This window comes from Dipodomys ordii, unplaced genomic scaffold (genome assembly GCF_000151885.1).
Source record: "Dipodomys ordii isolate 6190 unplaced genomic scaffold, Dord_2.0 Scaffold100, whole genome shotgun sequence".
NCBI lineage: Eukaryota > Metazoa > Chordata > Mammalia > Rodentia > Heteromyidae > Dipodomys > Dipodomys ordii.
The window spans coordinates 5,934,752-5,954,579 of record NW_012267316.1 but is presented as its reverse complement, the minus strand read 5'-3'; the positions used below and the strand labels follow the sequence as shown (position 1 = coordinate 5,954,579).

At 36.2% G+C, this 19,828-nt stretch overlaps 1 protein-coding gene across 1 annotated transcript in view; it reads left to right on the top strand.

The window, feature by feature from the left end:
- Window positions 1-19,488, top strand: part of Rnmt (RNA (guanine-7-) methyltransferase) — a 24,422-nt gene extending 4,934 nt beyond the window's left edge. The window contains exons 2-10 of the mRNA XM_013027141.1: window positions 141-276; window positions 2,881-3,006; window positions 4,955-5,067; window positions 7,990-8,171; window positions 8,868-9,032; window positions 11,266-11,383; window positions 15,055-15,156; window positions 16,756-16,789; window positions 18,471-19,488. Coding sequence (XP_012882595.1) covers window positions 141-276; window positions 2,881-3,006; window positions 4,955-5,067; window positions 7,990-8,171; window positions 8,868-9,032; window positions 11,266-11,383; window positions 15,055-15,156; window positions 16,756-16,789; window positions 18,471-18,508 — 1,014 coding nt within the window. The 3' untranslated portion in view covers window positions 18,509-19,488. The remainder of the gene's footprint in view (window positions 1-140; window positions 277-2,880; window positions 3,007-4,954; window positions 5,068-7,989; window positions 8,172-8,867; window positions 9,033-11,265; window positions 11,384-15,054; window positions 15,157-16,755; window positions 16,790-18,470) is intronic.
- The last annotated feature ends 340 nt before the right edge of the window (window positions 19,489-19,828 follow it).

The following is a 19,828-nucleotide window of genomic DNA, read 5'->3' as shown; positions in this document are numbered from 1 at the left end:
TTTTTTTTTTTTTGCTTATGTGGTGCTAAGGAATCGAACCCAGGGCCTCATGCATGCAAGGCAAGTGCTCTACCACTGAGCCACCTTCCCAGACCTTTTCACTAGGTTCTAATCTTAAATCTTTTTTGTTGTTCTTTCAGAGCCTGGATGAAGGACACAGCTCAGCTGTGGCTGCCCACTACAATGAACTTCAGGAAGTTGGTTTGGAGAAGCGTAGTCAAAGTCGTATTTTTTACCTACGAAACTTCAATAATTGGATTAAAAGCGTTCTTATTGGTATGATTGGTCTTTGCCTTTTCATTTGCAGTTTTTTAAATATAAGTTATTATTAATAATTACTATTTTTGATACTAGGGGTTGAAACGAGGGTCTTTCAAGAGTCAGAGATGCTCTAACACTAAGCTACATCTCCAGTCTAGCTTGCTCACTTGTTCTCTCTTTTTTTTCTTCCCAAATATTAACATATATCAGACCATGGAATCTATTAAGTCTATTACTTTTTTGTCAGTCATAGGGACTGAACTCTAGGCCTGGGCTCTGTCCTTCAGCTCTTCAGCTCAAGGCTAGCGCTCTACCACTTGAACCATAGCACCATTTCCGGCTTTTTCTGCATATGTGGTGTTGAGGAATTGAACCCAGGGCCTCATGCATGAAAGGCAAGCACTACCACTGAGCCATCTTCCCAGCCCAGGTCTATTACTTTTAATACATTTCTAAGGCTGGATCTTCATAAAGCTGGATCCAAAACTAGGCCCTTGAGGTAAATACTTGTAAGATTTACTTTATGGTAGACAGAATAGGGTATTAACAGGTATTCAAGTGATGTAAGTTAGTAGGCATTTAGAAGGCGGTAGGATTAAAATGGCATTCATACTATTAATGGCTTCCTTTTAGTTTTGGATCAATGGCATGTTTCTGGATTAAACATTGAGGTTTCATTAAGTCAACAAGAAAGTCATGATTTTTTGGCATCTTTAGTCCAATAAACTTGCCATTCTTGTATGAAAGAAATAATCTTTATTTTTTAAGATTGATAAAGATGTTCATTTGTGGGGGAACCAGTGTTTTATCAGTAGATATTCATCTTTGAAATTAAAGTGGAAATGGACTAAAGTGTGATTTCAAATTTATTGCTTTGAAAATCTAATGCATAAAGAAATATACTTGTTTAGAGGATTTTTAAAAATTTGTTTGCTTTGAAGATTTTGATAAAGGATTTTTTTTTTTGAGCCAGTCTAAGCAAAATTGAGAATGCATTTTTTTGTACTGGGTACTTATCTCTGGGCTTTTTTTGCTCAAGGCTAGTTCTCTACCAATTGAGCCACAGCTTCACTTCTAGCTTGTTGGTGGTTAACTGGAGATAAGAGTCTCATGACTTTGCTGCCTGGGCTGGCCTCCACCTGAGATCCTCAGATCTCAACCTCCTGAGTAGCTAGGATTACAGGTGTGAGCCACCAGCACCTAGTGAGAATGCCTTTAAAAAAAAATACTATAAAGAATGAAATGCTAAACATAAATACTTTTTTTAACTAGTTATAATGTTAACCTAGTAATTTTCCAAAAGGTATTTGTAACAAAATATAAGTCAGATATGGGACATTTTTTCTCATCCTTTCAGTATTAGTTTCTTTTTAAGTTGTTGTAACTCTCTGAGTGATTTGCTGTGCATCTTTCTTTCTGGTCCTACTTTAATCATTATGATCTGTGCTAAACTTTCACTGTCTTGTTCCTTTCTCTCCTCAGCACATTCTTATTTATTTTTCCTTTTATCTTGGTGCTTACAGTTTAGTAATAGATGAGTACAATTCTTGAATGTGATAAAGACTTCCTTGAACAGAATATAATTATTGCTAATAGTCATTATAAATATAATAATAGTCACATTAGAAATAAAAGATTTATAATTGGATTTGTACTGTTTCAATTTGTTATGCTATTGTTCATAGCATGACATGACCTTAAATGTGGAATAATTGTGCTTCTGTTGAAAGTTATTGTCAGATCCTATAGAAGTATTTGTGTAGAATTAGTCATCTATACAGTGTACACATGAACTACATATTGTTAGACTCTAACAGGGAAAGTAGATACAATCCAGGATTCATTGTATCAAGTTCTAGAATTACTGAATACTTCGTTTGTCTTTAGGACATTAGTAAGCCTTTAGCCAGGCATGGTGATTCCCACCTGTAATCCCAATTAAGTTAAGGGAGAAGGCACACATTCAAGGTTAGCCTGAGCTACATGGCAAAACTCCCCAAAAGAAAAAAATCCCATATATGTATGTGTGAATATAATATATATGTACGTATACATATGCAGATATGTATATATAAATGAGCTTTTGGGTGCTGTTTAAACTTTTTGATTATTGATATGTGGTGATTTTTGTTAATTAGTTCAATATGGTAAATTGGGTTTTAGGAATTCTGGTAGTAAAAAAAAAAAAGGAATTCTGATAGTAAAACTAAATGGGTAGTATTTTTTTTGCTGGTCCTTAAATTTCTGTTGGTAAATGTGGCTAGACTTTTGATAATCAAGCATTCTGTGGCTACTTTAGTTTACTTAAGTATATAGGAAGTTAAACACCTAGCTATGAAAAGAGCAAGCTACCAAAGAAGTCTTTCTCTCACAAATGCTACTTAATGTTTTCTACAACTTAATGTTGACTCAAATTCTGCAAATGGCTTTCAAAATGCTATCCTTGTAAAACTTAATGATAGAGAATCAAGTTAACTGACTCTGGGTTGTATTTTGCAATATTGTTACAAACTACATAAATGGATATATATTAGTCTACATTACATGTTACCAATAGTAACAATTTATATTTTAGTAAAAATAAAGAGAAAACATTATGACAGATTTTTTTTTTTTTAGGGGAATTTCTAGAAAAGGTACGGCAGAAAAAAACCCGGAATATCACTGTTTTGGACCTGGGATGTGGTAAAGGTGGAGATTTGCTCAAGTGGAGAAAGGGAAGAATCAACAAGCTAATTTGTGCTGGTAAGATAAATATTGGCATAGAAAAGAATTATTTGTGATCAGTCAGATGAGAGGGAAATTATCCTGTTGCTAAAGTATCTTGTTTTCTGCTGGGTCTGTGTGTTAAGTGGGTATTTTTAAAAAATTAGCTCTAAGACTTTCCAGATGGTTTGGCCTTCACACAAGGAAGGAGGTTATCAAAGATGACACAAATCATGTCTAAAGGACAGACTTCCAAATACTAGGCCAGGTAGGAAATTCATACATCAAAATGAATAGTGATTAGATGCCTCAAACAAAGGAAAAACTTCATTGTTCACTATTGGAGGTGTGAGTGATTTGAAACTTTTAGGTTGAGAGGAGACAGTGCAACATTTGTCTTACCTCCATCATGAATAGGATTTCAGGGTAAAGAAATAATACTGAAGCATAAGTGAAAAGTTGAGGGGAACTTTGTGACCGAATGATTCAAGCACCCGAATGCAATGATCAGTCTTTTAAGTGGGAGCAGCTGACATAGTTTCTTTCTGATGTTTAGAGGGAGTGCAACAGCTTTACCTCCAAAGCACTACTACATTAGTCAACAGTTCTGTTGTTTTTGTTTAAGAAGCCCTGTAAGTGTTAAAGACACTAGAATACATTTGATGCTAACCCTATTAAAAATTAAAGCTGAGAATTTAGAAGATGTTTTAATTATGTGGATGATGATATTTTCCTTTATATTTTTGCTAGCACTTCATAAAGTCTAGAACAATAGGAACAGGAATATTCTCAGCTATATTGATATTTAATATGTAGTTGCTAAATTAATGTCTTCAGTTAATTTTGAGTATTGATCTTTGATTTCACATCAAAAATTGACAAGTGGTAGTTCCTTCAAGGTTGTTTATAATAGAGAATTTAAAGACTTGGTGACAAACTTTCTTAATTTGTTTCATTAAAATCCATTAGTTCATTTTGTACTTTTCAAATGTTTTTGTAATATTTGCAATATACTATTTGTATGCTATGTACTATATAATTTATATTTTGTTATATTTATATTCTATATACTATATAAATATACTGTTTATATACTATATACTATTTTCTGTATGTTTTAATAACAGAAAAGTCTTAAGAAACATCCATCCGGTGGTTAGTAGAAGTTTTTCCAATTGCAATTTTTCACTCAAAAGTCAAATTATATCTTTGACAACAAAATTATCCATTGTTTTCCTTGAAGTGATACTATTGATTTTCAAGAAAATTTGTTTCAGATACTCAGGTGTGAATAACCATAGTTGTCAGTCATTCTGTTAAATCAGCTCAAAGCTTAGAATACAATACAATAGTCACACTTGGCTATGGAGTAGAAATAGGATATATTCATGAACCAAGAGTTAATAAAATTATCTTTTACTTCTGTGTCAAGGACATTTTCAAAGGAAACTGGCCTTTTTCCTCTACGTTATAGTGGTAGAGAATATTTTAATGTGTCTCCCATACCCTTTGATGCTGCTTTGTTCTATTCATGATCAGTTGCCTACTTTTGTGCTACTTACGCAAGTCTCCAAACAGAAGGAAGGCAAAAACTTTATTTTGAAAGAAGAAACTTGAACTTTTCAAAAGTGGACTTATATATCTATATCTATTTCTATTTATCTATATATCTATATATGTAGTGTTGGATTCAAATTGGAATCAACCCTTTCTGCTTTTAACTTGGAATAAGCACTTAAGAATTATACTGAAACTTTAAGGTTTCAGTACCTATTTAGAAAGCTTCTCTATTTAGAAAAAGAGAAAGCTAATTCCTTTAGAAATTTAATAAAGCAATTGCACTGCAATAAAGGAAAAACACTTTAGTTTTAAAATAAGTGTAACTTTTTGCTCACAGTAAATTTTAATGCCAATCTTTTGGTTAAGATCGCTGTCTTGGTTTTTGCCATCTGTGTTGATTGTTATTAACACCCTTCATCTCTTCCAGATATTGCAGACATTTCTGTCAAGCAATGTCAGCAGCGGTATGAGGACATGAAATGTCGTCGAGATAATGAATACATTTTTAATGCAGAATTTATAACTGCTGACTGTTCAAAGGTACCTGGTTGTTTTAGTTTTATGGTTTGTTTTGTTTTTATGGTGCAAGGGATCCAACATTGGACTGAGTAGGCAAGTATTCCTCCATCAAGCTATACTCCATTTTTTATTTTAAATCAGCTTATTTATTAAAATATGCTTTGGGGCTGGGAAGGTGGCTCAGTGGTAGAGTGCTTGCCTTGCATGCCTTAGGCCCTGGGTTCGATTCCTCAGCACCACATAAGCAAAAATGAAAAAAGCCGGAAGTGGCACTGTGGCTCAAGTGGTAGAGTGCTAGCCTTGAGCTGAAGAGCTGAGGGACAGCGCCCAGGCCCAGAGTTCAGGCCCCACTACCGGACCCAAAAATAAATAAATAAATAAAATATGCTTTGGAGCTGGGCACCCATAGCTTATAATTGCATTCCTAGTTGCTCAGGAGGCTAAGATCTGAGGATCGATGTTTTCAGCCATCCTGGCCAGGAAAATCCCTGAGACTCTTATCTCCAATTAACCACCAAAAAAAAAAAGCTGGAAATTGTCAGCCGCTGGTGGCTTACGCCTATAATCCTAGCTACTCAGGAGGCTGAGATCTGAGGGTCCCAGTTCAAAGCCAGCCCATTAGAAAGTCCCTGAGACAATCTCCAATTAACCACCAGAAAACTAGAAGTAGAGCTGTGGCTCAGAGTGGTAGAGCACACAAACCTTGAGCAAAAGAGCTCAAGGATAGTGCCCAAGCTCTTGTGTTCAAGCCCTATAACTGACAAAAAAAAAAAAAAAAAGCTGGAAATAGACCTGTGACTCAAAGTGGTAGAGCACTAGCCATGAGCAAAAGAGCTCAGGGACAGTACCCAGGCCCTGAGTTCCAGCCCCCCAGAATATACTCTCACTCTTTCTGCTTTTGTCTCTGTCTCTGTCTCTCTTCTCTCTCTCTCTCTTTCTTTCACACACACAATGTGCTTTGAAACAATAAAAATCTTAGGATAGGCCAAGTTTGTTAGCTCACACATTTTATACAGAAGGTAGAAAAATGGGAGGATTGTAGTTTAAAAGTTTGTCTCAACAAATAAGCAGGTGTAGTAATACATGCCTATAAGTTTAACTGTGTGGGAGGCAGAAGTAGGAGAATGGCAGTTCTAGTCTAGTCCCAGGCCAAAGCATGAGACCCTACCTGAAAAAAATTGCGAGGATAGCTCAAATGGGGCCCTGAGTTTAAAGCCCAGTAACACAAAGAAAACAAAAGTCTTAGTAAACACATTTTCCATTTAAAGTAGATACTATCATAAATTAATATCTTACCTCCCCCCCCCTTTTTCATTAATGAGGCTTGAACTCAGGGCTTCTTGCTCATTTAGCAGGTTCGCTTGAGCCACACTTTTAAACCCTATGCCTTGGTTATTTTTGAGATAGAGTTTTGATTTTTGCTGAGCCAACCTGAACCATTATCCTTTGATTTATACTTCCTTTATAGGTTGGTGATAGGTATGTACCATTATACCTTTCATCATCCAACCCTACCCGATGCCACTATGCCTTTCTGTTTCTGTTGAGATAAGTTCTCTTGAACTTTATATATATATATTTTTTTTCTTTTATTTATTTATTTTTGTTGGTCATGGGGGCTGAACTCTGAGCCTGGGTGCTATCCCTCAGCTCAAGGCTACTACTTGAGCCACAGTGCCACTTCAGCTTTTTTTCTGCTTATGTGGTGCTGAGGAATCAAACCCAGGGCCTCATGCATACGAGGCAAGCACTCTATCATTCAGCCAACTTCCCAGCCCGTTCTCTTGAATTCTTTTGCCTAGACTGGCCTAGAATTGCAGTCCTCCCAAATGTTTGCTCCTCTTGTATCTAAGATGAAAGGTTGAGATGGGCTCTTTTTAACTTTTTGCCTAGGCTAGCTAGCCTTCAGTGATGATTCCCTCATCTCTGCCTTCTAAAAGGCTAGGATTAGTCATTAGCTATTGATGCCTGGCTGAGAATTTTTTACTTCTCATAGAGTTTTTCAGATCACTCTGTTGCCTTTTGGTTTGAACAGGATTTATTTCCCCATGTAGTTAATTCACAGTTTGCAAGGAAATTGGTTCCAGGAAACCCACATTTGCAAAGATCCCATATGGATAGCATTTATAAACCTCTAGATGGCTGATAATACCAACTACAATGAAAGTGCTATATAAATCAGAGTTTTAATATAATGTTTAGGGGATAATGACAAGAAAAATGTCTATACAGCAGCATTGTCTTTTTAAAATTTTTATTTTCATTTTATAGTTAGTTGAATCTACTGATACAGAACCTTAAGATCTGAAGGGCTGATTTCATTTTGAAATAAAACTGAGCTTACCAGTGTGCTTTCCTCACTGTGTGTTAGTTTCACACCATTACATATCCTTTGCTTTTTTCCACTTTCCAACTAATAAATTTCTTAACTATTGTGAATTGAAGTCACTATACCTGAAGTGAACATTTTTAACTTGTTATAGATACTTTTAATAACTTGTTGGCAGTTTTGAAAGTCAGAAGAAATGTGGTAGTATCTTGCTAAAAAATTGGAAACACTTTAAACTTTATCAATACTTGCATTTCTTAAAGATACTAAAGGCCAGGGTTTTTTTTTTTTTGTTTTTGCTTTTGTTTCTATATACAAGTTATTGTCAAATGACACTTTAGCTTTGAAGTAAAGCCCAAGGAAAAGATCAACTTGAAATGTCATATTGATTGATATATTTAAAAAAATTACTGTAGAGCCTAGGTTTTAAATTACTATGAAAATGGGAATCAAATTATTTGAAATCACAATAGTCTTTTAAGCTTTATATCGAGAGAAAAGAGGAAGACTGTTGAAAACAGTTGGTTGACAGCAGAGGAAGCTGACTCTTACTTTAAGAACCCTAAATTATAGTAAAACATCTCAAAATATTATTCAATTCATGTTTGTTGCAGGAACTTTTGGCTGACAAATTTCGTGATCCAGAAACATCCTTTGACATCTGCAGTTGTCAGTTTGCTTGTCATTACTCCTTTGAGTCCGCTGACCAGGCGGACACGATGCTCAGAAATGCTTGTGAGAGGCTGAGCCCTGGAGGCTATTTCATTGGCACCACTCCCAATAGCCTTGAACTGATGTGAGTACTTTTAAAGGTTTTATAGTTTGCAAAACACTGAGTATTAAGCAAACCAGTGAGTAAGCCATTGAGTGAAATAGTCAATGTCTGTCACAAATTGAGTTTATAAATAGGACATTTAGTCTCACACATGCTGAGCACTTTAGTTGTATATTTGAGTAATTTACTCCAGGATGAACTAATTCACAGATAAGCTCATAAAAACAAAATTTTTCTATGTATAAGTTGGAGGCTAAATTTAACTAAGCTAGAGTCTATCATGATAAGCAAACTGCCAATCCAAAAATGAAGGCTGCAGTAAGTGGTACCTTCAAGCCTGATTTACATATGAGAGACAGTCATGGTCTTTCAGTACATGACTACTAATTTATTTATTTATGTGCTGGTCCTGGGGACTGGGTATTGTTCTTCAGAGCTTTTTTGCTCAAGGTTAGCATTCTACTACTTATTTACAATTTTACTTATGGTTTTTTGCTTGTTAATTGGAAATAAGACTCTCACAAGACTTATTGCCCAGGCTGGCTTCATACTTAATCTTCAGATCTCAACTTCTTGAGTAAAGTAGCTTGAGTGCAATTAAAAATCTAACCACTATCTTTTAAAATGGTACCATGTACCATGTAGTTTTTCACATGTTTAATATGACTGAAAAAAGTATGCTAATCTTTATATTTGGTTGTGGGATAACCCTGGTAGAAGACGCCTTGAAGCTTCAGAAACAGAATCATTTGGAAATGAAATATATACTGTGAAGTTTCAGAAGAAAGGAGATTATCCTTTATTTGGATGCAAATATGACTTCAACTTGGAAGGTGTAGTGGATGTTCCTGAATTCTTGGTCTATTTTCCACTGCTAACTGAGTAAGAATGTTTTACTTTATTACTATCCTTTTATTAATACCACTACTCACCACATTTTAGTGGGGACCAAGAAAAAGTGTGACTTGTTAAGTGGTAATCTTATATCCAGGTTTGGGACAGTACAACTCTTACAGCCTAAGTTTTATAGTTCTGGGTTTTTTTTTTTGTCCATTCCTAGAATACATTATCCTGTGGGTAAGAAAAGAAGCCGGTCACCTTCAGTCATAGCAAAAGTTACCTGACCTTATGCATAGCAAAAACTTGATGTAAATGCTAGTGAATTTGGTAATATATAAAAGGAGTTTTCATTAGCTGAAGGTTCTCCTTTTCATAGAGATAGTTGTTTACAATTCAGTATGACTTTGAAATTGCTTGTGTTTCATAGAGCAGTTAAAATCCTGATTCAGGGATGTACATCTCCTGTGCACCTTACTTCCTAAGTATTACGGCATACTGTAGCCATGGAGAAAATTGAAGGCAATAATCAGGCTTATTCTTCCTGCTAGAGAGAAGAGTACAAAGTCAACTCAAATAGAGGCCATTACTCTGATGGTTGTTGGTCTCAGTGGTAGCAAATGGAGGAGGAAAGGTGGACCTATTTGAAGTTATAAAGTACAGAGAACTTAGTGGTACATTGACCACATTAGGTGTAGGGAAAAGAGAAGATTTTATTGTCAGAAAAATAATCTTGTGAGGTTCAGTCTTATATTTGAGAAATTAAGAGAATGTCTGTGACACCTCCAAGGGGGAGGATTTCTATGAGCAGTGTTGATGTCCCAAGAGCCATGTTCTAGATAGCTTTAGGCACAAGGGAGGAGTGAGTAGAGCCTTGGAGCCAATTCTTCAAAACCTTTAACATCTAGAAGTTTGGCTAAAAAAAAAAAAGAATTCTAAAACTACAAAGAAGTAGTTTGAGATATATAGTAAAAATTAATAGTATATATCTTTGCTAGAGGATGGAATCCAGGAAGTAGAATAAACTTTTTTACAAAGTGTTGGGCTAGACATTGTACTCCTATAGTCCCCGCTACCTGGTGATGAGACAGGAGGATCAACAAAGTTCAAGTCTTCCCCAGGCAAAGATACCAAATCCCTATCTTAAAAAAAAACCAAAACCCAAACAACACAAACTAAGAAGGGCTTGGAGACACAGGACAAATAGCTCAAGCAAGCACTTGCATAGCACGCATGAGTCCTTGAAGTTGATCCCCAGTAGTATTAATAAATAAAAGAAGAAAGCAGCTGTTTTTAATGCAGCTAGGTTTGGAGGGAGCGGGTCAAATAAGTAAAATAGAATGGGCAAAAAAAATACTCCCTAAAACTTCTCTCCATCCTTCAGCCCCTGAGGCTATCACATTTCTCCGCTATCTACAGGCATTTAGAAGCTTATTTTATGTGGGCACAGTAACTAAGTTCCTCCTTTAAGTTAGTATTACACTGTTGTGAACTTAGGGAGAGAGTACTAGCTTTCTTTTTTTTTTAATTTAATTTTGTTGTAAAGGTGATATACAGAGGGATTACAGTAATGAGTACATTTCTTGTCAAATATTGTTACCTCTTCCCTGATTTGCTCCCATTCTCCCTCCCCCCAACGCGCCCTCCCCCCCAAGTTGTAAAGTTTATTTCCAACAAAATGTCTTGTGAATATTGTTGTTGCATTGGTTGACCCTTTGCCCTTTGTCTCACTACTTTGTTCCCCTTTCATTCCCCTATATACAAGACACAGGGTACCAGATTAAAAGTAGTGACAATAGGATAAACCAAAGGGGAGGAGAAGAAAAAGAAATAACTTCATGCAGTACATTAAAAAAAAACAAACCCTCTTATTTCCAGATTATGGAGTTCATTTTGATTAGCATCATTTTATATTGTCATATATACATAGCTATTGAGCTATTGTAAGCTGCTGCTAAGACTATGATGGACATATACTAACTTTATTTATTTATTTTTGTTGGTTGTGGGTCTTGAACTCTAGGCCTGGGCACTGTCCCTGAGCTCTTCAGCTCAAGGTAAGCGCTCTACCACTTGAGCCACAGCGCCACTTCCAACATATACTAATTATTACAAATGAGGGAAACCCGGCAGCCTATGTTTCTTTGGGTCTGGCTTACTTCACTTAATCTGTCTTTTTCCAAGTTTTCTTATGACTATGTCATTGTGGTAGTACAAAAAGAAGCTGTTGAGGAATTACAAATATTTGGAATCCTTTTCATTAATCTGTTTTGGACAGAATGGCAAAGAAATATAACATGAAACTAGTCTACAAGAAAACATTTCTGGAGTTCTATGAAGAAAAAATTAAGAACAATGAAAATAAAATGCTATTGAAGCGAATGCAGGCCCTAGAGGTAAGAATCCAGAAAGGCTATAAAAATTCCAAGTTGTGTTGAACTTGTTTTTAAGATCCTTTCAAGGCTATATAGGCATAAATAGGTAGGGATATTACACAGGAATTACAACTGTTCAGGACTTTAGCTCCCAGACAAATTAATACAGAAGCTTTCTATGGTGGGTGTTCAGTAAGTACTTGGTGAATGAATGAGTGATGCTCTTATCAAATTCAAACAGTTTCTCCTTCAGCACTGTTGACATGATGGACTGAAAAGATGTTATTGTGTGCCCTGTAGAGTTTACTGTAGCATTCCTGGCCTTTACCATCTAGATGTTTGCCAGCAGTGTCCCAGTTGTGACAGACATGAGTAAATGTCCCCCAGAAGGAAAAAAAAACCTTTAGATATGAACTGCTTCTTTATAAGAGTGTCCTGTGATTATTTCAGTAGTCCAAGACAGCTCCTCCCATGCACAATTGTGTTCTTTGATGACTGTCTAGCAAGACTTTATCTTTTAGAATGTGCTAAAACTAAGACTCACTTTACTGCCTGGACCCAGGTACTTTTTCTCATACAACAGTTCAAGGAGTCTGTGCAACTTTGAACCTACAGCCATCAGTTGCTTTCCTTTTTATCTCTATCAAACATTGTTTTATTAAACAGGTATAAAATACTCAGTGAACATGTTTGCTATTGATAAGAATCACATGTCAGCAGAACGTAGTCACCAAATGGACATTAAACTATAGATAATTCAGTTTAATATATTTATTCTTTTAAGTACTTTAGGCTTACTGTCTTATCCTCATAATTAATCTCATGAAGAAAGTAAAGTTTTCACAGTTTTTAACTAGGAAGTCTTAGGCTCAGAGAGGATAAGTGAAGGGTTTAAGGTTACATAGCTGTTAATTTAGATTTTCTTCTATTTTTGTATTGGCAGTCCAGAAGGTTACATATACACCCACTCCTCCATGAGTAGGAAGATCTTTAAATCCTAACTTGTCTTTTGACACCCATAATCATTGTATTTTCTATTACTTAGGATTCTTTACATTTGCTTTGTATTAAGAATAGGAGCTTATTTTGCTTGTTTTTAGGGAGAGAAAACTTGAAAATGTGTGTTTATTAGTTTCCTAGGCTGGCACACCTTTAGCACATGCCTTTCTTCATGGGGCTTTGCTTCCACAATGAGCACTCATTTATATTTTCCTTAGCATATAGGCAGTGAATTCAATTGTCATTTATCTTAAAATGTACTTCAGATAATGAGATAGGAGAGAAGAAAGATCTTCAATAGATAAAGAGACATTGAGAATAGCAGCAGTGGTTAAGAAAAAGCAAAGTGTAATAATACACAAAAGGGCAGGAGAGAGTGGGAATGTTTGAGGAGCTGATAGTAATTTGTATTTCTTTAGCGCACTGCTTTTCTACCCAGTCCCCATTCTCCACCCTGCTGTTAGGGACATGAACCCATGACTAGGTCTTAGACACAGCAGTAACAGCAATAGTTCAGAAAGACTAAAAACAAAATTTTCCCCTACTTCATGACCAAGTCACTTCCTGAAGGATGTGTGGAGCAGGAGAGGACATGATGCCTCTTGAGTAGCATTAGGGAGGATGATTTGGAGGGACGTTGAGACCAGAAATTAGAGCAGTCAAGATGCTGCACTATAGTTCAGAGATTCAAGTGGATCTACCTGATATTTACCATTAAAAAGTCATTTCCTGAAGCATCAGCCTTCAGCTTGCCCAGACTTGCAGCTTTCCTAGAGTGTGCAGTAGAGGAAGAAAGAATGGAAAGATGTGGTCTGCCAAGGAACTGTACACACCACAGCCTGACACCCACTTGCTGTTTTTACCAGTGAATTTACTCTGGGAAAAGTTCTGGAAAAGTAGCTCCTTTGAGAGGAGATCCTAGCATATATTCATTTTAGTAAGCTTTTTTGGGAGGAGGGGGTCACTTTTGTAACTTTGATATGGTCTTTCAAAATGATTAGTAGGGGAAAAGGCGTACACTGACTGGAAGGCACATGATCTGGTGGAACTGTACAGTGAGAAGTTGGAGAACAAAATAGATTTATGACAGAATGTTCTGTAAACCATTCAGAATAAAGTTCTGAAGCTTTATGACATAGTGATAGTATTGTAGGATAGATAGAATTTTTTAAAAATAGTGTTATATTATGCCTTGCATTAAGATGTGCTAAAAAGTAAAATTAATTAATGCATATAAAATGAAATTCCCAAATAGCTCAGTACTTTGTGTGGGGCTTTTGGGGGTTTGATTTTTAATTCACAGTCTTGCTATGTAGCCCTAGAACTCAAGATCCTGTTTGATTCCACCTCCCCAATGCTTGGATTACAGACACCTGGTGTTATACCCAGCCTGACCCGTACTCTTAAACAGCAAATGAATAGCTTAATTTTTTTTTTTAATTGTAGGGTGAACTGAGAGCCTGGGCTCTGTTCCTGAGCCTCTTTATACTCAAGACTAGCTCTCTACCACTTGAGCCACAGAACTGCTTCCAGTTTTTGAGTGGTTTGTTGGATATAAGAGTCTCACAGGGACTTCTCTGCCTGGGCTGGCTTTGAACTATAATCCTCAGATCTCAGCCTCTTGAATAGCTAAGATTACTGGCATGAGCCACTGGCACCCGGCAATAACTTAATTTTTAATGCCTGGACTTCCTTTAAATTGTTTTTAAAGAGAAAGGAAAAAGAAGAAAGCAAAGTAGGTGTTTATGGATCATTTTCTTAAAAGTCCCTTCTAGAGACCTAGGTTTTATTAATTCCTTTCTATCTGGTTTGTGGTTATATGACAAAAGTTATACAAAATATATAACCTTTATAGGTACCGTATTTATCTAGACATGCCTATAATTGTACCTACTCAGTGAGCTAAGCTCTGAAAGACTTAAGTTCCAGGCCAGCCTAGGCTGGGGGTGTGGCTCAAGGAGTAGAATACCAACCTACCAAGCAAACGTCCCTAAGTTAAAATTCTTGAACTGTCTGAGGGAGGGAATCCACACACACACACACACACACACACACACACACACACACACACACAATTATGCTTTGAGTTGCATGTATTAAAAAAAGATACATTATTTCATAGTATAAAGCAATATTATTTTAAATTGGTTAAATACCAGTTGAGATAATTAGAAACTTTTTTGCCTGTTCTGGGGTTTGGGCATAAGAGTGTCAGGGACTTTGCTGTATAGGCTGGCTTTGAACCACAGTCATCAGATCTCAACCTCCTGAAGTAGCTAGGATTATAGGCATGAGCCACCTATGCTTGGCTTAACATTTTCATTTTTATTATTTCTAGTTGATAATGTTGATAAATTGCCATTGTGTTAATATTTAACTCTTTTGATAATGTCTTCTGTATAGCTGAAGAAGCTCTTGACCAGCAGTCAGAAAGATGCAGAGGTTTGCTACTAATGGTCCTTGGTTGTGATTAAACTATGGAGTTTATTTCAGCTTTAAATTTTCCAAGAATGTGCTTTAAGAGAAAATTCCCTCTTACTCTTTTTTATTCATATTTTTAAATAATATATAGTCTGTAGTCCTAAACTAATATTTCAGGATTATTCTTAGTATTTTATTTTAGTGCTTTACTGTGTCAAATTCTGATTTACAAATTTCAGTGTAATAACTAAGGATTTCATTTGTTTCCCCAGCCATATCCTGCAAATGAGAATTCTAAACTTACCTCTGAAAAGGCGGATGACTATAAACATGCTGCAGAGTACATGAAGAACAGTCAAGTAAGATTACCTTTGGTAAGTTTAACAGAATTTTACAGAGAATGAGCGGGGAATCATACATTATGTGAAGGTTTCACTGACCAATTCATGTGTTCACAATACTGAATTACAAATCAAATATATGGTAATCTGTTCCTCCTAAGTTACGGTAGCTTTTGAATGGGACATGGGATAAACTTACTTCAGTGAGTTCAGAATGTGTCATACCTGAGGCAATAGAGTACGGAAGGTTATAGGCTTGCATTACAATATTCTTTTTTTTTTAATTTTTTTATTGTGAAAATACCGTACAGAGGGGTTACAATTACATAAGCAAGGTAATGAGTATATTTCTTATCAAGCATTGTTGCCTCCTCCTTCCCCTTACCATCCCTGCCCCCCGCCCCACCCTGGGCCAAAGTTGTAAAGTTCGTTTTTCAACATAACGTCTTGTACATCTCATTGTTGCAATGCGTCCACCTGTATCCCTATTTAAACATTTTGTTTTTTCCCTTCCCCTCCCCAAATTATACCAACATCAAATACAGTGAAAACGGGTTATACCGTGGGGGAGGGACATACAAAACAACAACAACAAAAATCATCTTATAAATATGTTAGAAACAATAGCAAGAAAGAAAAACCATTTGAGTCCTTATCTTGGGGTTCATTTTGCCTAACATCAATTTATCTGACAGTTTCTGCTTGTCTCAGACATACATAGTTATTGTAAATAAGGGAGGTATATATACACAATGGAATTTTATGCCTCCATCAGAAAAAATGACATTGCCCCATTTGTTAGGAAATGGAAAGACTTGGAAAAAATTAAGTAAGCCAGGCCCAAAGAAACACAGGTCCCGTGGTTTCCCTTATTTACAAGATTCTTTGTTCTCAGAAATGCCACTGACTCTATGTTCCAGACACAGAACTCAGACTACCATAAGGTTAAAGGCAGAAGTGGGTGCAAAGTGAATGTACAAAGTGTGAAAACTGCCACACTTTTTAAAAATTAGGAGTGTGATAATACCACAGTGATTATGAGCTCTAGCTGAGCTTCATCATCAGTAGAACAACAGTTCCATATCAAATTTCTACAGATGTCTTTGAATACTGTTCATATTCATCCTTTCCAAATGACACCTAGAACTGATGCTGCTGAGTCTCAGTGGCATGTGCAAAGCACATACTGTGTTGAAATGTTTCATTTATGTTAATTCATTTCTTTTATGATATATACTTTGTTTTGTGGTTTCTTTGGAAAACAAAAATAATACTCCCTCCTCCAGTGCTATTTACTGTTGTAAAAGTTTTAAATAGATGCATTTTATAGTTACATACATACATACCATCTCTCCCCTTCCTCTCTTCTCTCATTTCCTCTCCATCTCTCCCTATCTCCTTCATTCTCTCTCTCTCACTCTAATACTTTCACTATACACATTCAACCTTTTTGGCAGGAGGGAAAAAAATGGTAAGATGTCACTAAAAAGAAATCTCATTGATTTATGTAACACACAAAACACATACATACATACAGTGAAGTAAGGAGATTTTGGCTACCTCCAGCCACTATTGAAAAATAAGCATATGTTTACTTCCATTTTGAATCTAAAATTCTCTTTTTAATTTTAGGGAACCTTAAGTAAGTCAGAATGGGAAGCTACAAGTAAGTATGTCATCTGTTTAAGTGAGCATTTCAGAGATTCAGTTTCAAAGTATCATTAATGCTTGAAAGCTTTAGAGTTTTTCTGGCACATTTTAGGTTGTATTTGTATACACAAATAAATCTGTATTCCTGTATATATATATGTAATCTTTCTTGCTATGTGATGATGAGGGGAAATCTATTTAGACTCTTGCTCAACATAAACTTCGATGAGCATCTGTAGATGTTTCTTATTACTAAAGAGCTGTCTCTGTTTGATTTCTTTCCCTCAGAATTCTGTTTGATCTCAGGCTTCACTCATTCTAGGCAGGCACTGTTATTTTTGAGCCATGCCACCAGACCTTTTTGTTCTGACTGTATTTGAGATACAGTCTTTGTTTTTGCCTGGACTAGTCTACAGTGCAGTCCTATTCATGCTTCCTTCCATAGGTGAGATGACAGATACACACCATCGAATCCAGCCTTTTCTGTTGAGTTGAAGTCTCACAAATACTTTGCCTAGGTTAACTTTAATCTTTGGTCTTTGATCTTTGAACTTTGGTCCTTCCACTCTTATCCTCCTGGGTGACAGGTGTTCACTACCATGCCAGCTGTTGGTTGAGATGTGGTCTAATGACCATTTTGCCTAGGTTATCTGGACCTACAGTCCTCCATATCTCAGTCTTCTGAGTAGCTAGGATTACAAGCATGAATCACTAACATCCAATATTTTTTGTTTTTGTTTGGTTGGTTGGTTTGGTTTGATTTGTTTGGACAGGGTCTTGCTGTGTGGCCCAAGCTGGTCTTGAATTCACTATATAACATAGATTTGCCTGGAGCTCAGTTCTCCTCCCTCTCCTTGGACTATATCACAGGCAAATGATGACTCAACTTCCTTAGTAAGCCCTACAGTGCAACACTTGGGTAATTTGCTGGATTTTAACATGTCATATTATGTGTGTCTCTTCTATTTCTACTTCATAGTTCTCTGTTACATGTACCCCTCATATTCTTATTAGTTTGTAGGTTTTTGTAAATAGAAATTTTAGATTGCTACAGCTAGTAGTACTTATTGTAAATGTAATTATTCTTCTACCTACTAACTTGTTCCAGGTAAAAACATTTGAGTGCTTAAGATGCTTTTAGTTTAGTTTTTGTTGCTTTTATACTTTTAGTTTTTATTATGTTAAACAGTTTTAAGGGATTTATTAGACCTGATAAATTCACTTTCCCATGGCCTGTGATTTCTCATTATGGGCAGTATTCATTTTGACATAAACATTTAACAATCTCTTACTGCCTAAATATGAAGCAAATAATACAGAACTTTTGAATTGTTGGTTTTTCTTCCTCAAAAGCTACTTGAGAAGTGGGCATCAGTGGCTTACGACTATAATCCTAACTACTCAGGAGGCAGAGATCTGAGGATCACAGTTCTAAGCCAGCCCCGACAGGAAAGGCCATGAGACTTATCTCCTGAGCAAACCAGAAGTGGCACTGTGGCCCAAGAGGTAGAGCACTAGCCTTGAGCTGAAGAGCTGAGGGACAGCGCCCAGGCCCAGAGTTCAAGCCCCATGACTGACCAAAAAAAAAAGCTACTTGAGAACCTAAGAGCTCTCACCAAGCTATAAACCAGATTGCAATTGTTTTGTTTTATCTTCAAGAGATGAGAAACTAAACACAACTTTTATTTCTTCCTTAGGTATTTACTTGGTTTTTGCCTTTGAGAAGCAGCAATGAGCACTTAAACAACTGTGCCAACTACCACTCCGTCCTTCACAGATTGGAGCAATCCATCTCAGATAGATTTGATAGCTGTTTGTTTAATATAAAACTGACCGTAAATGCCGCAGAAACTCCATTGTATAAATTGAATATTTGTCTGTGACAGACTAACTTGGCGTGTATATAGAAGAATGATTTGAGACCTTCGTCTTTAAAAATCTATTTTTGAGTAGTGTTCTAAGAATTCCCATTCGTCTCTATAGTCTTAGCGCATAAAAATGATACTTGTTAAAGCAGCTGATCTCTGCAGTGCTGATCGTTGAGTGTGTGTTTACAGAGCTGACTTATGACAGCTGTAGAATTAGCGAGAGCAGATTGGCTTGCCAGTGTGCACTCATGTTCAGTTTTGTTGCAGTGTTTTTCGAGATAAGTAGATTACAATCTGTACGTTTGAATGTACAGTATATATTGCTAAAGTTAAGTTTAAAACTTGATTTTAGATGGTCATAAAAATTATCTGGTTAGAATTTTACCAATTTATTGCATTTTTATAAAATAGCTGCCAAATATGCTGCAATTCTAGAGTTATTGAGAACATTTTAGATGGCAGCATGGAATTATTTTGGAATTTTTTGGCTTTGAAGAATTTCCTACCATAGCAGTTACTGTATTGCTATTTAAGGTTGTAATTAGACATGTTGATTTTCTTCACTGAACAATGATGCTGTGCTTAATTTAGTGGTTTTGTGAAAATCTTTAATTTTTTTCAGATGTACACATGGAGCTGTAAAGAAGCAGTAGACAGACTTCAGGTTGATTGTCACTAGTGTTAGGCAGGTTACTGATGAGGAGCCCTTCAGTCCAGGGTCAGCAATGCCTCTTGCTCTCTCTGTTGCATAGTCAGTACTTTCGTTGTCTAATTGCCATTCAAAAGTCTGTTTGCCATTTCAGCACCACTATAATTATCATTAAAATTGTCACAGTTATGTAATTAACTTCCAGAACCAAAATTTGTATGGTTTGTGTCATTCTTACATTATTCCCTATCCCCCATTTGGGGGGAAACTTGCTAGCTATATCATTTAGGAAACAACAATTCTGACATATTCCAAGAAATTTAAGAGCAAAGCAGAGCAATTACGTATTTTTAAAAAAAAAAAGATTATGTGTTTGCAACATGGTTTAAAAAGACATGCATTCTATAAATATTCATAGTACTTGATTTAAAACATTCTTAGGGCCAGGTGCCAGTGGTTCATACCTGTAATCCTAGCTACTCAGGTGGCTGAGACAAAGTTCCAAACCAGCCCAGACAAGAAAGTCCATGAGACTCTT